At 32.2% G+C, this 17,676-nt stretch overlaps 1 protein-coding gene and 1 pseudogene across 1 annotated transcript; both read left to right on the top strand.

Moving 5' to 3' along the window:
• The first annotated feature begins 1,645 nt into the window (after positions 1-1,645).
• On the top strand, positions 1,646-2,608 carry LOC113850774. The gene is made up of 2 exons (XM_027481317.1): positions 1,646-1,783; positions 2,291-2,608. Exons 1-2 carry the CDS (start codon positions 1,646-1,648, stop codon positions 2,606-2,608), a joined length of 456 nt encoding a protein of 151 aa, XP_027337118.1.
• A 5,974-nt stretch (positions 2,609-8,582) lies between these two features.
• LOC113850773 lies at positions 8,583-14,932 on the top strand (annotated as a pseudogene).
• The last annotated feature ends 2,744 nt before the right edge of the window (positions 14,933-17,676 follow it).

Raw genomic sequence — 17,676 nt, 5'->3', positions numbered from 1 at the left:
CATTCGATCATACGGGTACCCGCGTGAGATACGTAAATTTTAAAAAATTTAGAATACAGATGCATTAATATAACTTTTTAAAAATTTACACACACATATATATATATATGATAAAATATTATATAAAAAATAAAATCATAAATGTATCTATAATACATTTTTATAAATGATAATAAAATGTTTTATAATAAAAACAGTAAATATTAATATCATCAAATTTTACAAAAAAAATAAATATAATTATTAAATTAAATAATAATAGTTTCAATTTCATTATTTTCTTACCTGTTATTAATGAAAAAAAACAAACTCTAAATCTGGTTCATCAAAAGAAAAATTAGTAATTTTAAGAATTTTAATTTGTTCAAATGATTCCATTCATCTTAAAAAAATCATATTGTTGAAAACAAATCGAACTAAAGAAACTAAGTCAAAAAGTAAGACAAAGACAATCTGAAAAATTTGTAGGCTTTTTAGTGGGAAAACAAAGGATTTGAGCCAACCAATTGAAATTTCACAAGAGTACACTCCTTTTTATGTGTTTCTTGTTCCACTTCTACACACATAAAAGAAATCGATTAACAAAAGAAACCTCCCCCAAATATTGTCTAATGTCACATAAAAAATTAGGCTATAAATAGAAAGTGGCTCTTTTTCACTTAGCTCAACAAATCTAATCCTTTTTTTAAGTTTAAGCATGAAATATTCATCTAAAGGCCACTCCATACACTTTTCTTTTTTATCCCAGACCCGTATAGACCATAAAACATAAAACAAACAACATTTTTTTTTGGGTTGTAGTATTGTCTAATCTTCCACGTAAACAAAGTGTTATACACGATTTACAATATTAATATAGTTGAAATTTCAAGTTTTATAAGTAATATGATGTTTGATACAGAGAAAATTGACAAAAGAATCATTTTTGACTTGTGGCAATTCATGCTTGTGACGAGATGATTCACAAGAAACAAATAATTTAGGATGCAGCAGAATCCGAAAAGAAACAAGTGAATGAAACAAAAAAGGTTTTCTCTCAAAAGCGAAAAAAAGTCTTTATAAAAAAATAAAATTATGAAAGGAAAAAAGAGTTACAAAATCAACCTTTTGACCCCTATATATACTGGTCTTAAATGAAAACAGAAATAAATAGGTCAAAGCCTCTGCAAGTAATTATAATAAAAGCCCTAAATAAAAATCTTAAATATAAAAGGTATGTTTTAAATCTGAACTTCAAAAATTAATAGAAAATAGCTTCGAACTCCAAACAGCATGATCCGTGTCCAAATTGAAGCCCAGGAAGTCAAGAATCCATTGCAAAAAGAATTAGCCAAAAAGAAGATTTACAGAAAAAGTTATGGCCGAAATAGTGGACAAAGGTCAGAATAGCGAAAATATGAAATATAAAGTAAAGTTAGCAAATATTAATAAAAACTCCAATTTAATGCAAAAAATGTAAAAACATGCTAAATGAAATAAATAAAGAAGGAAAGATATTTTAGAAGATGCAGTAAGGCTATAAATGTGAGTACAAAATATGAATCATCAATGCCTAACTTGCCAGAAGGCGAAGGTAGAGCACTAGCATCTGCCTAGACTATTGCAACTCCTAGAGATCCCTGAGTAGAAGTAGGATAGTATTTCCATGAACTTTGTTTCTGGGTTGCTGAGGACCAGGAACAACCATGACGCCATTTTGGTGATAATGGACCAGTTGACCAAGGCTGCACACTTTCTTTCGATCAACATAAAGTATAAGTTGGAGAAACTTGCAGACTTGTACGTAAGAGAGATAGTCAGGTTGCATGGAGTGCTAACTAGTGTGGTGTTTGACAAAGATCCAAGATTTACCTCAAGGTTTTGGGAGAGCCTGCAGAGGACGTTGGGAACTAAGTTGAGATTTAGTTCGGCTTATCACCCGTAGACCGACAGTCAGACTGAGAGAACTATCCAGTCCCTAGAGGACTTGTTCAGAGCTTGTGTGCTTGAGTAGCAGAGAACTTAGAAAGAATGTTTGCGGGTGGTGGAGTTCACGTATAACAATAACTTTCACACCGGCATTGGGATGGCACTGTTCAAGGCTTTGTATGGGCAAAGGTGCATAACTCCATTGTGTTGGTATGAAACTGGAGAGGCGACTCTGTGTGCACCAGATATGATCCAAAAGCAAAATGAGTAGATTAAAAGGATCAAAGAAAAGATGAAGGCTGCACAAGATCAACATAAGAGCTACTATGATAGGAGGAGGAAGTCTTTGGAGTTCTAGGTGGGTGACCATGTGTTTTTGAAGGTCTCACCTGTGACTAGAGTTGGAAGAGCTCTGAAATCTCGAAAGCTATATCCTAAGTTCATTGGCTTATTCGAAGTGCTGAGTAGAATTGGTCTTGCAATGTATCAGATAGCGTTACCTTCGAATCTCTCAAACCTACATCCGGTGTTCCATGTGTCTCAACTCAGGAAGTATGTGCCGGATCCTTCTCACGTAATCGATCTAGATTTGGCTCAAATAAGAGAGAACTTGTCCTACGATGTGTACCTGGTGAGGATTGCGGATCACCGTATTAAACAATTAAGGGGTAAGAAGATCTCATTGGTAAAGGTGATATAGAGCTCAAGTGATGAGGAAGATGCCACATGGCAAACAGAGAGTAGAATGAAAGAGTTGTATTTGGAATTGTTCGTGTAAATTGTGTGTTTGGTTGAATTTCAGAGATGAAATTTCCTAAAGCATGGGAGAGTTGTAACGCCCCAAATTTTGTAATAATATTTTGATATAGTAATATAAGTGTATATATGGATTTTCATATGTTTATGTGTTTGATTTATATATAAGATGAAGTGAATATGTGTGTGATGACGTGGACGTGTATGAATATGTAAATATGAGTATGAGTGTATATGTTGGTTTGTGGTTGAAGTTGAAATTGTTGAGTATGATTGGAATTGGATTAAAAATAGGCTAAGTGTGTGTTGTAGAGGCATCCTCGTTGCAGCGAGAGGATTTTCGCTGTAGTGAAAGTGCCCTAGGCGAAGCTGGTGCATCTGTTACGTTCTTGCTGTAGCGAGAGTTCTCTTGCTACAGCAAGAGGGCAACAGAGAGAGGGTATTTTCTGGGTGTAATCTCGCTGTAGCGAGAAGGTCTTATTGTAGCGAGAGGGTCTCGCTGTAGCGAGATTCTATAGAAACCAGAGTGCAATTTCCTCTGAGATTTTCATTGTAGCAACAAGGGAAGTCGTTGCAGCGAGAGTGTCGCGACTAGAGAGGTATTTGAAGGGTTTAGGGTTTGAAAAATTCATTTCCCACTTTTTCCTTCGAGATCTCTCTTTGTTCTCTCGATTCTCAACCTATTCTTACCGATTAAATTGCCTCAAAAGCTGTTTGGGAGCTAAATAGAAGGTGGTGGTCATGTTTGAAGCTTTTGGAGGTGGGTTTCAATGGCTAGGATTTCGATTTTCGTCCATATTCTTTGTTTTCTTGGTTCTCTTTGTGTTCTCATGGAATTCTTCCATGTATTTAGGATGAAATTCATGTAAGGGACGCTTTCATTGTTGATTTGGGTTGTGAGCCTTCGATTTGAGGTAAGGGAGAACTCTATGCTATCTCCTTGTGTTTTTAATTAGTTTATATTAATAAATAATGTAATGTGGTTGAGATAGAATGTAGGGATATCCTTGTTTTGATAGAGGATTCTTGATTGAGCATGATGAAATGAATATTATTCATGTGTGTGATGGAATGGCTTGACTATGGTAGGGTTTCTATGAAAATTTGGATGTTGAGTGTGATGTAACTGAATGTGGGCCTACGTGTCGTGTGTGGAAGTGAATATTGTAATATGATTGAGATTGTGGGTGAAACTATGTGTTAACATGTCATCGCTTGATGCGAAATAATTAAATGGTTGGAAATGTGTGTGAATGGCATGTTGATGTTGATTGTGATTGTGTTTGAATATGTTGGAAAGCTATGAATGATTTAGTAATATACTGAGGGTGTGGAAGATGGGGGTGGTAGAAATAAATTAGAAAAGAGAGGGTGGTGGTGACACCAACAGTAAGTGTAGGTGCACCACAGGCCACACGCTCTCCTCCTGACCCGGCCTCTGACTAACGCTTTTGCCAAAGGGCCCGTGATCGCATACATTATATCTGTGAGGTAGGGGTTATCCGGCCACCATCCATGGTGGAAAACTGAGTAAGTCCCTAAGGTTGAAGACATCAGAAAAACTGTTATCGCAGTGTCACAATGAGTGTGGCTAACATGCAGTGAATGCACATGCGTGTATGGATTGTTTAATGGTGCAGTGAGCGCACCTGTGTGTGAATGAGAATGAAACAATGGAACTAATACTTTGTACTTGTTGATGCATGATTTAAATTATGTTAGAAACTGTTTATACGTGGAATGGGCAAGGTGAGACTCTATGCTTGATTATGTGTGTGATAGAGTAGAGTACTTACCCTTACATTTATTTTTCAGGTGATCAAGATGATCAGCAACGGGTTCAGTGAAGGGATGGATGAAATTACTATAGGACTTAGAAATTTATTTGAAAATTTTGATGTATTTAAATTAGTCCTGTAGCATTGATTTGACATGAATTGTAATCCACTTTATTTTGAAAGACATTACTATACTTATGCACTGGAAAATTATTTGAATGAAATTTTACTATTTCTAATTTTATGAAATTTATTTATTTAGAAAATTAAATTAAGGTGTTACAATTCACACAATAAATATCTCAACCACATATTCTCATAAGATGTTTAACAGTGCCCTATGAGCACAAAATAAATATTGTAATATAATGATAAAATAGAACCCTCTTTATCTCAAAGACGAGTTTACTAAGAGATGTTGAAGAGGACCAAGCATTAACTATGGAAGTTCTCTTGAATACCAAAAGATATCCATGAGAAACAAAAACAAGAAAAACGATCAGAGAAAATCAAGTTTAATTCGAAGAAACTTACTTGAAGTCATTTAGGTTCAACGTCCAAGCTCAGCTTTGAAGAGAAATCAGAGTTTCTGAGACTTTTATCTAGGTAAAAAGAAGAGAGAGTTCAGAGAAAACTGAGAGAGGGACGTGAGTTTAAAATGAAATGAAATTTTTATGCTTAAAATCTCTTAAATACCCCTCAGCTCCGTGAGCTTTCGCTTGAGCGAGGAACATCTCGCCTGAGCGAGATATGCAAACAGTGTTCTTGCCTACTATTTTTTTGATATGTTCGCTTAAGCAAGCTCCATCTCATTTGAGCGAGATGATGTCCAGTCCTGTGAGTCATCGCCTAAGCGACCTATCTCACCTGGGCGAAATTCCAGTTTGCCTGAGCGAGATCACTCTCACCTGGGCAAGGTGAGAGTTAGGCTGCATTTATCTTATCTCTCGCTCAAGCGAGATAGCCATGCAACATTGTATTCCTGCACGCTCAATCTCGCTTGGGCGAGATTTACCTCCCCTGAGCGAGATCTCCTGCACCAGAATCCTTCCAAAAATTCTCTATACTCTCTTCTAAATGCACTCTAATACTACTTAATATTAAACAAAATATAAATTACCGAAAAATGAAAAAAGGATGTTACACTACTCTCACCATTTTAGGAATTTCTCCCTGGAAATTCACTAATTCAAAAAGAGATGAGGATATGCTTCCTTCATTTTGTCTTCCGGCTCCCAAGTGGCATCTCCTTCATCACTTGCATTCCAAATTACTTTTACCAATGAAATTTCTTTACCCCTTAGTTGCTTGACTCGATGATCCACAATCTTCATAGGAAAAACATCATATGACAAATTTTCATGAACTTGGATAGGACCAAGTTCAATCACATGAGAGGGATCCGCAATGTATTTCTTCAACTGCGACACATGAAACACAGGATACAGATTGGACAGATTTGGGGTAAGGCAATATGATACGCTCTAGGACCAACTCTACTCATAAATTCGAATGGTCCACTAAATTTAGCAGATAACTTTCGAAATTTTAGTGTTGTATCGACTCTAGTAAAGGGTGAGACTCGTAAAAATACGTGAGTACTAACTTGAAATTCCAATGGTTTCCTTCATTGATCATGGTAGCTCTTCTGGCTATCTTGAGCAACTTTTATTTTTGCTCTAATCATCTTCACTTGATCATTCTATTTTTGTACTACATCAGGCGCATACAGAATTGTTTCTCTAGCTTTGTACCAATATAGGGGAGTTCGACACCTCCTTCCATATAATGCTTCATATGGTGTCATTCTGATGTTTGCATGATAACTATTATTGTACATGAATTAAGCTATGCCAAGTGTAACAACTCATTGAGATTGCATAATTTGACCTCCCATTTAATCTGCACTTCTTAATGTGATTCAATCAAACAAATTTGGAGCAATCGACTTCGAGACTCATTATTCTTATTTTCACTCAGTTAGAGCTACAGGTTACAAGATAATATAACAATCAGAATAATTTGACTATGAAATTTTAAATAAATATTTTTTCTTCTACTTATTGTTTAAAAGAAGAAATGATATAAGTTCTCTTATGTAATAAGACTGTGCAAATCTGCATAAGGCCTTAAAAATAGAGATGTTAAACTAATTTTTTGATTAACTATATTTGTGTAACTGATTTAATGTTTTAAATTCACTTTCTAAAATTAATTTTTATTTATTTATCCAAATTTATATATATGAAAATATTATTTTATATCTTTACTCATTAAATATCTACGCTATATCAGTTCACAAAATTTTATCATAATTACGTTTTATGACTAATATTTTATTATTAATCTTAATTCTTATAATTAAAAAATTACACATTTAAAATAATATTTTTAAAAAATAATTATTATATTAAAGATATTAAAATAAAATAAATATTTAAATTAATTACTACTATTATTTTTATATTTATATTTATGTTTTAAATTTTAAAATATTATAACATAATAATTTTATTATTATTTATATTATCATTTTTTATTTTTATAAGTTTTAACTTAAACTTTCATCATCAGCTTTGTTTATTAAAATTAAGTTAAAAATAATAATAAATATTTTATAAAATATAATATAATTATTAATATTGCTAAAATATTTTTAAAACACAATAATTTAATGTAATAATGCGTATAAAAAAATAATTTTATCTTAAAAACTAAATTCATAAATATATTAAAAATTAGTTTTGTCTTAAAAATTAAATTTAAAATTAATTTAATGTAAGATTAAATTTAAAATTAAATTCTATAAAAACTAAATTTAAAATTAATTTTAAACTAAATTTAAATTTTAAAATTACTTTTAAGTTGATTAAAAGAATAAAATTAAATAATTTAAAATTCAATTCATATAATTAACTTGTATGGTTGATAAATGATAAAAAAAATATAATATATATAAACATTTATTAATGTAATATAATATAAAAATAAAAAATTATATTATTAATAAATTAAAATATATATAAATATAATTTTATATTGGTTATTATAAAATTTAAATATTTTTAATATAATAATTTATAATAATATAAAAATATAATATAGTAAAATTTTATATTAGTTATTATAAAATTTAAGTATTTTTTATTATAATAATTTAATAATAATATATAATATATTTGTATTAGATTTAAAACTAATTTTAAATTAAATTTACATTTTAAAATTAATTTAAAATAATAATTATTTTTATTATTTTTATATTTATATTTATTTTTAAAATTTTAAAATATAATAACATAATAATTTTATTATTATTTATATTATTAATTTTATTTTTATAAATTTTAATTTAAACTTTCATTTTCAACTCTATTTATTGAACATAAGTTAAAAGTGATAATAAATATTTTATAAATTTTTATAAAATATAATTAATAAATATTTTAAAATCATCTTAAAACGTACTAATTTAATATAACAGTATTATAATAAATTTTTACTTTAAAAGCTAAATTCAGAAATGTATTAAAAATTAGTTTTGTCATAAAAATAAATTTAAAACTGAATTTGAAACTAATTTAACTAAAAATAAATTTAAAATTAGTATCAATAAAAAATAAAATTAAAAATAATTTAAAACTTAATATATAATTTGTGTGGTAGATAAATAATAGAAAGTAACATTATACAAATATTTATTAGTTTAATATAATATAAAAAAAATTATATTATTAATAGATTAAAATATATGTCAATATAATTTTATATTAGTTATTATAAAATTTAAATATATTTTAATATACTAATTTAATAATAATATAAAAAATATTTATCAGAAATTTAAAATTTAAAATCAAATCTATATAATTAAATTTAAAATAGATCTATATTATTGATATTTGGAAATCTAATCCATCCATGCAATCCATGCAGACCCACGCTGAAACGGAAGCTTCCTAATAATTTATCAGTTGCTGTGACTCTTCTTTTAAATAGATATAGATTGATTCTGTGAAATCCAATCCATTCACTCCGAAAGATACTTATTTGGTTAGTTTCCCTTCACTTTCCTCTAGGAGAAGGAATCTGAACTGCTCTCTTCCAACATTTTTTTGTGTAGACACTCAAATTCGCATCATGGAGGTTAGTATCATATTCGTTTCCGTTGCTCAGCTCGATCGTGTGCAATTCACTGCTTCTTATTGTTGTTGTTTGTGAATAGAATCATCAACTATTTGAGACTACGGTGACATTGGAACCAGAAAAGCTTCGGGTGGTGGACTATTCTTTCCTGTCAAGGACAGAGATAGAGTGGTTTACCTGCCTCCAGAAAGAAAATCTCGTTATTCAGAGAGGGATTCACGTGGCAGGTATGACCGTGAATATGGTAGAAAGCGAAACAGATATGAAGGTTCCAGGCGAACATCTGGTATGTAATTATTTATTTTCTGTTTCTCGCACTTCTTTTAAAAAATAATCCAACTATTGAAGCAAGAAATGTCATGGATATATCTGCTTGGAATACTATAAGTGCTGTATTTTCCGACTATATTTAATTGACATTTAAGAGATTTTTATTCCAAATAACAAATTTTCAATTTAGCATCACTGCATTGGGAAAACTAGGTATTCTTTTTGACCTAGGAATTACCAATTTTTGTATTTGCAGGCAGGTCTGACCGGGAATGGGAAGATACTCCACTTAGGGACAGTGTCTCTAGTTCTAGACGCCATCGACCTTCACCATCTTCAATGTTTGTAGGTGCCTCACCTTATGCCCGATTAGTGTCTCCGTGGTTGCCGGGGCACACTCCTCATTCATCATGTATGTCATTCCAAATATAATATTGTTTTTGTTTATGTCAAATTTTTTATGTTTGTAATTCCTAATTTCTCTTTGCTCATGATAGTCTTTGAGAAATAATTTTGTTTTATTGCTCAAGTAAATGTAGTTACTTCATCTTCTCCTTGGGACCATGTTTCTCCATCTCCTGTCCCTATACGTGCTTCCGGAACTTCAGCCAAATCTTCTGTTTCTAGACGTCATGGAAGGTCACATCAACTTGATTTTTCTTCCGTAACTTCAAATAGATATGCGGTATGTTTTGCACCTCATGTTTGATAGTTTTCTTGTACATTTGATAATTCATCATAGGTGCTGAATATAAATGATTTTGACTATCACAAGAAAAGGCAGGGTGCTGAATGTGTTGCGCAACTTTCTTCTATCGTACCAATATTATTATGGGTTACTTTTGATATGCATGCCATTTCATCAACTAATATAGTTACTAATTTCATGTGCCCAGGATGAAGTGGCGGATAAGTCTAACTTGGGTGAAGACCATAACAATGAGATTACTGAAAGCATGCCTTTAGAGATGGAATATGATGCTGACCGAGCATGGTATATAAATGTAGTTTGAAAAGTATCTTTCCTTGATATCTGTTTAAATCACTGAGTTTGAAATATTTAGTGTTATGATAGATGAATCTTTTGGAAAGAGAGATCAGAGTGCTTAATAATATATTGGAATAATATGCTGGTTCCTTTGTTGTGCTTGGCATTTATAATTCCTGTTCAAACTTTGTTCAAATTTCAAACTTTAAATGCTTAGATTGCTTGAAAATTTTCTTCTTTTACATATAGATCTGAATTTTGTCTCATCATTCAAATTTTACCTTGTCTTAGCGGTGATTGAGCTGAAGTTGTAGATGATTCTTTCAGATTTCCATTATATTGTGTGATTGACACACTATATTTTTTTCCTTACTGTTGTTTAATCTAATTTACAATTGTTGTTAAGAAGGTACGATAGAGAGGAAGGTAGTAGCACTATGTTTGATGGCGATAACTCATCAGTGTTTCTTGGAGATGAAGCTTCCTTTCAGAAAAAAGAGGCTGAGTCGGCAAAGAGACTGGTAACTTTTAGTATTTTAATCTTTTTTTAACTAACTTTTTCTGTACTTACGATTTGGAATAGATGTACTCTCTTTAAGACCCATTTTATTGACAGGATTTATCACTACTTTAGGTACTTTAGCAGCTCAGTCGGTTACTGAGAATCACCATTTTTTTATTTCTTGATGTTAACAATGTATAGTAGTCAAATATGATCATTTTTTTCTTGAGACATTTTACCTTTTTTCATCACGTGAAAATTAGAATTAATTCTTGTTTATCTACTTTTATTTACTTGGGGAAGAAACATCTTTATTCAGCTACAAAGTTTATTTTGTACATTGTATGAAGTTACATTTTTTTTTTATTAATGAGATTTCTGGCAATGGGTTTATATGGTTCTAATAAACTAACATTAAATTTTGAATCATTAACTAATCAACCGTATCCCATGGCGCTGGAAATAATTTTCTATATGGGATTTTTTTATTGCTTTTACTGTCAAATCGTCAATTATACCTTTCCATACATTGTAAGTTCATGACTGTGCATGACTGTTAAGTTGTGGTTAAGTTGTAGATGTTCTTGTTTGCAATGAAGTGAAATGTGGTTAAGTTGTGCCTTTCTTCTCTTTATGTGCATTTTAACTTTGGAAATTTGCTGGCAAAATTAACTATTCATGCAATAAACGTTGAATGTGCTTTAGTAGTGGTATTTGTTTAGACTAAAGTAAGTTGGTATTCATGCAATAAACGTTAACGATAAGAGTTTTTATCAATAACACAGGTTCGAAGAGATGGGATTAAGATGTCCCTTGTACAAAGCAAAAGGTTGTCTCAGCTCACAGCTGATCATGCTCAATGGGAGGATCGGCAGCTGCTGAGATCAGGGGCTATTAGAGGTACAGAAGTTCGTACAGAAGTTCAGACTGAATTTGATGATGAAGAAGAATGCAAAGTTATTCTTCGTGTGCGTGGTAAATATTCATCTGGCCAATTTTTACCTTTTAATGCAGTTTGCTTACTGCATTATATCACTCTTCATTTTTTACTGATTATTTTTTCACTGTTGATCAGATACAAAGCCTCCTTTCTTTGATGGCAGAGTGCTTTTTACTAAGCAGGCAGAGCCAATTATCCCAACGAAACATCCAACATCTGATATGGCTATAATATCTTGTAAAGGATCTGCTCTGGTCAGAGAAATCCATGAGAAGCAGAGTATGAACAAGTCTCGCCAACGCTTTTGGGAACTTGCAGGTTCAAAACTTGGTGATATCTTCGGTGTTGAAAAAACAGCAGAACAGGTATTCTTTTTAGAGTATTTTGTCTCTCTTTGCTTCATCTTTTCATGGTTTGAAGACTTCATTCTATTTAATTGTTTTGCAAATGACAGATTGATGCAGACACTGCTTTAGTGGGGGAAGATGGTGAAATTGATTTTAAGGAGGGAGCTAAGTTTTCGCAGCATTTGAAGAAGATAGAAGGTGTGAGTGACTTTGCTAAGTCAAAAAGCATTGCAGAGCAGAGACAGTATCTGCCTATTTTTTCAGTGAGAGAAGAGTTATTACAGGTTGGTTTTTTTTTTTTTCTTGGTTATATATGCGTGATTATGCGTGCGTGATGCGACAGTAATTGGTAAAGTTGCTTTTTGTCAAAAAGTAAGGAACCCTATTGGAGTTCATTCTTTCAAATTGAAGTAATTACTAATTAATTATCACAACCAGTGAGTATAAATGTTCAAATTAGGACAATGAGTCTCTTAGTCATTCATTAAGACCTATAGTTTTAATCTGTTTATTTTTAATGTGAACGGGGTCTGGGATTGAGCTTGGCAACACAATATTGTTCCTTTTTATTTTCCTAATTATTGACTTGGATATGAAACTGTATTTATCATTATATGATTTTGATATATACATAAAGCAGATCCCTTTTCCTTCTTTCATCATATTGGTTATGCATTTATATATTGTAAGTTCACATTTTTATCTGCTTGTTTGGATTGCTCTATCTTTTACCATGTATTTTGATTCAACTTTTTCTTACCTTCAATAGTATTGTTTCCACTGGAATTTTCTGTTTCTAAATGCAGATAAAATGTTATTGAAATAATTTTTTTGATATACAATGTGTAGGTGATTCGTGAAAATCAGGTGGTAATAGTGGTGGGAGAAACTGGTTCAGGAAAGACAACGCAATTGACACAGGTTTTATTGTCCTTCTCATTTCTTTTTGTTGTGTGTGTCTTATATTATTCATTAATGTTTATCCAATCAAGAAAATATAAAAAAGATAGATAAGAATCTCAATAGATATCTATATTCATTAAATTGGAATTTGACATTTTGGTTTCTGAACAGTATCTGCATGAGGATGGCTATACTATAGGTGGTATAGTAGGCTGCACCCAGCCTAGGCGTGTGGCAGCTATGAGTGTTGCCAAGAGAGTTAGTGAGGAGATGAATACAAAATTGGGCGATGAAGTTGGCTATGCTATACGTTTTGAGGATGTGACTGGGCCAAATACCATTATAAAGGTAAATTTTGTGTATTGTCTATACATTGATCATAAACTTGTGCTATCTTCTAAATTTTAGTGGTTAAATTTTACAGTACATGACTGATGGGGTACTTCTACGGGAAACACTCAACGACTCTGATCTAGACAAGTATCGGTATGAAAATATTAACAAATTTTTTCCTCCACATTTATTGCTCATTGTTTGTTTGCAATAAAAATAATGTTACCTGTCATCTGTTTTGAAACTGTTTCAGAATTATTGTCATGGACGAAGCCCATGAAAGATCGTTAAGCACAGATCTTCTTTTTGGAATATTGAAGAAAGTTGTTACCAAACGTCGTGATTTCAAGTTGATAGTCACATCAGCAACTCTGGATGCACAAAAGTTTTCAGATTTCTTTGGAAGGTAGTTTAGTTCCTCGTGCCGCATTGTTCATTATTGTTTAGTTTGATTTAACTAATCGGGACATCCTTGCAGTGTACCAATTTTTCACATTCCTGGGCGAACATTTCCTGTGAATATATTATGGAGTAAAACTCCAGTGGAAGATTATGTTGAAGGTGCAGTGAAGCAGGCTCTGACTATTCACATAACCAGCCCTCCTGGTGACATCCTTATCTTCATGACTGGCCAAGATGAGATTGAGGCAGCTTGTTATGCCCTTGCTGAAAGAGTGGAGCAGATGGTGTCATCTTCAAACAAAGCAGTTCCTAAACTCTTGATTCTACCCATATATTCTCAGCTTTCTGCTGACTTGCAGGCAAAGATATTCCAGAAAGCTGAAGATGGAGCCCGCAAATGCATTGTAGCCACTAATATTGCTGAGACATCATTAACTCTCGATGGTATCTTCTATGTCATAGACACTGGCTATGGAAAAATGAAGGTGTATAACCCTAGGATGCGCATGGATGCCCTCCAGGTCTTCCCTGTTAGCCGTGCTGCCGCTAACCTGCGTTCTGGTCGAGCTGGTAGAACTGGCCCTGGTACATGCTATCGGTTGTATACTGAGAGTGCTTACCTAAATGAAATGTTGCCCAGTCCTGTTCCGGAGATTCAGAGGGCTAATCTTAGCAACGTGGTCTTGTTGCTGAAATCCCTTAAAGTTGAAAATTTACTTGATTTTGATTTTATGGACCCACCTCCCCAAGATAATATTCTCAATTCTATGTATCAGTTATGGGTGTTAGGGGCCCTTAATGACGTGGGGGGATTAACTGATCTTGGCTGGAAAATGGTTGAATTTCCACTGGACCCTCCGCTTGCTAAGATGCTTTTGATGGGTGAACAGTTGGGGTGCGTTGAGGAGGTCTTGACAATTGTTTCCATGCTTTCAGTGCCATCTGTTTTTTTTAAACCCAAGGACCGAGCAGAGGAGAGCGATGCTGCACGGGAAAGATTTTTTGTTCCAGAATCTGATCATTTAACCCTGTACAACGTTTATCAGCAATGGAAACAACATGATTACAGAGGTGATTGGTGCAATGATCATTTTTTGCATGTTAAGGGTCTAAGAAAGGCCAGAGAGGTGAGATCCCAGCTGCTTGATATTCTCAAGACCTTAAAGATTCCCCTGACCTCAAGCTGGCCTGATACCGACATTGTCAGAAAAGCAATTTGTTCTGCATACTTCCACAATGCAGCAAGATTAAAGGGTGTGGGGGAGTATGTTAACTGCCGTAATGGAACACCATGTCATCTACATCCTAGCAGTGCTCTCTTCGGCATGGGTTGTACTCCCGAGTATGTCATTTATCATGAGTTAATCCTGACCACTAAGGAGTACATGCAGTGTGCCACAGCGGTGGAGCCCCAGTGGCTGGCTGAGCTGGGATCCGTGTTTTTCTCTGTTAAGGAGTCGGATACATCATTCCTGCAGCATAGGAAGAGACAGAAACAAGAGAAAACTCCTATGGAGAGTTTGAAGAAGGAGCAAGCAGAGTGTGAGAGACAACAGAAAGAAAAAGGAAAAGATGGCTAAGCATCAACAGCAAATCTTCATGTGAGGTTTGCAAAAGGGTTCTTCCACATTCTTGAGACCAAAGAAGCTTGGTCTGTAAATTTTGTTGTATTATACGTATTTACCTTTTCTGCATCACTGTTGTTAAATAAAAAAACAATGATGTTTGTCTAAATTTTGTAATATAAAGTTCAACTTAAGTCAATTTTTAGAGACATAAATCAATTTTTATCATTCTAATTTTCTTTATTGAACAATAATAACTATATAATTTAATCAAATAGTAAAATCACACTGATTTATGAATTAAATCCAAATATCATCTAAGTTAATCTGTTAAAATGCATTAAATTAAGCTATAAATTAATTGTTTAATTTAATGTATAACTCACAGAATAGATCATAATCATGATTAACCCATTCAAAATTAAAGAAAGAAGAACAAAATCGAATCTGTTGATTATGAAACCGAATTCAAACCGCAAATTGCATGATTCTTAAATATGTGAAAGGGTTAAGAAATTAGTCTTTCATAGAGATGTCCGAAGAGATAAACAATAGGTTTAACAAAGTTGATGACGGTCAACAAAAATATTATTTTTAACATGAATCAAATTTTTATAATATATACAATACAATATATATATTCGAAGAATAAAATTATTTTAAAAATATTTTTTGGGAGCATATTTTAGAAAAAAATTAATAAAAAAATTATTGTGGTGTAAAAGAAAAGAAAATGAAAAAAAAAATCTCTTTTCTTATCCATGTGTTGTGTAGTATGGTACTCGCTTCATTTTTACTATTCTGCATCGCATTCCTTAACATTTGATTATATATATATATATATATATATATATAATTGGCACTTATAAAATAGATTAAAAAATAAAAAAAAATTATGCAAGTTGAGTGGAGTGACGGGCTCGTACTCATAGATCATATATTTATTTACTCGCCTTTATACTTAAATTCTTGTGCCAAATAGGTATTCATATTTTTAAAAATATATAAATACCACTATTTTAAAGTTAATTTTTTGAATTATAAATTTTATTTTTAAATTTTTTATTATATTTTTTATATTAAATATTAGATAAGATATAATTAATTCCTAGCTTCCTGGATCTCCCATCCAGATTTTCCTAATAAGGTTAAAAATTCTTGATTTCCTTATAATTCTTAGAATGATAACATCAACAAATTCAAAGATAATATTTCTTACTCGAATAAAACTACTTTTAGTAATTTTTTTTATAGAAAGAAGCGTATTTTGAGTAGAATTAATAGCATCTCTTATAAGTTAGGTTCTATTGATAACATTTTCTTATGTAATCTCATGAAATCCCTCCGGAAAGAGTACCAACAGATTCTGGACCTTGAGGAATTCTATTGGTTCCACTATTATAGATTTAAATGGCTTAACTTAGGGGATACAAACACAAATTTTTTTCATAAAGCTGCCATTTTTAGAAGAAATAAAAATTTATTTGAAGCTTTAAAAGATGAAAATAAAAATTGGTAGTATAATCCCTCAAAACTGAAATTCATAATTCTTGACTATTTTAAAAAGTTTTATTCTTATCTCTCTCCGTATAATTCTATTCTCTCCACTACTACTTCCTTTTTCCCTTGGAGAGAGTGTGATAGGCTGAGTTTATCATCTCCAATCTCTAGGTTAAGGTCTCTCTTTTTTCATTTGTAACTTTAAGTCTCCTGGACCAGATGGTATCAATGCTCTATTTTATAAAAATTAGTGGGATTTCCTTACTCCTTTCATTCTTAATTTTGTCCTAGATATGTTTCACAACCTTGCAAAAATGGCTGAAGTCAATAAAACCCACATTAGCCTCATTCCTAAGATGGATAACCCTAAATATATTAGTAACTTCAGACCTATATCCCTATGTAATGTTAGCTATAAAGTTATTACTAAATTATAGCTAATAGGTTGAGAGCCATTCTTCCTCATATTGTATCAGCAAATCAGACTAGCTTTATTCCTAGAAGGCAGGGTATTGACAATGCTCTCATATTACAAGAATTAAATCATTCCCTCACTACCCTTAAAAACAGAAATAATTACATGATTATTAAGCTTGACCTTGAGAAAGCTTATGAAAAACTGCAGTGAAATTTCATTATCCAAACTCTTCAGGAAGTTTGTCTGTCCTCTGACCTTATTAATTTGATCTTTCACTGTATCTCTTCCTCTACCATGGCCATTAATTGGAATAATGACCTGATTGAGGAATTCGCTCCCTCTACGGGAATTCGCCAGAGGGATCCTCTTTCTCCTTATATTTTTGTATTATGCATGAAAAAATTAGCCCATTTAATTAAGGATAAAGTAATTAATAATGATTGGTGTCCTTTCTCCTTTACAAACCATGGTCCTAGTGTGTCCTACCTTTTCTTTGCAGATGACATTATCCTAGTATCCAAAGCTAATTATCATCAAGCGAACCTTATTAAGGAGATTTTATCTCATTTTGGTATTGCCTCTGGTTTAAGAATAAATAATGGAAAATCCTCTATTTTCTTCTCCAAAAATATTGATTCCTCAATTAGTAAAGTTGTTTCTGATTGCTTAGGCATTAAGCCATGTAAACAAATAGGGACTTACCTTGGTATTCCTATTGTCTTGAATAAACCTACCAAAAACCAGTTTTCCTTCTTGATTGATAAAGTTAGGAAAAAATTCTCTCTTTGGAAAATGAAGTCATTATCTATAGTGAGGATGACTCTTGCTCAATCGTGTATTATGAGCATCCCATCTTATAACATGCAAGCCTTTTGCATTCCTAGTGCTGTTTGTCATGAGATTAATAGTATTTGTAAAAA

This window comes from Abrus precatorius, unplaced genomic scaffold (genome assembly GCF_003935025.1).
Source record: "Abrus precatorius isolate BTA unplaced genomic scaffold, Abrus_2018 Scaffold9, whole genome shotgun sequence".
NCBI classification, from domain to species: Eukaryota; Viridiplantae; Streptophyta; class Magnoliopsida; order Fabales; family Fabaceae; genus Abrus; species Abrus precatorius.
The sequence above is the reverse complement of the archived record's forward strand: the minus strand, read 5'-3'. Positions and strand labels throughout refer to the sequence as shown.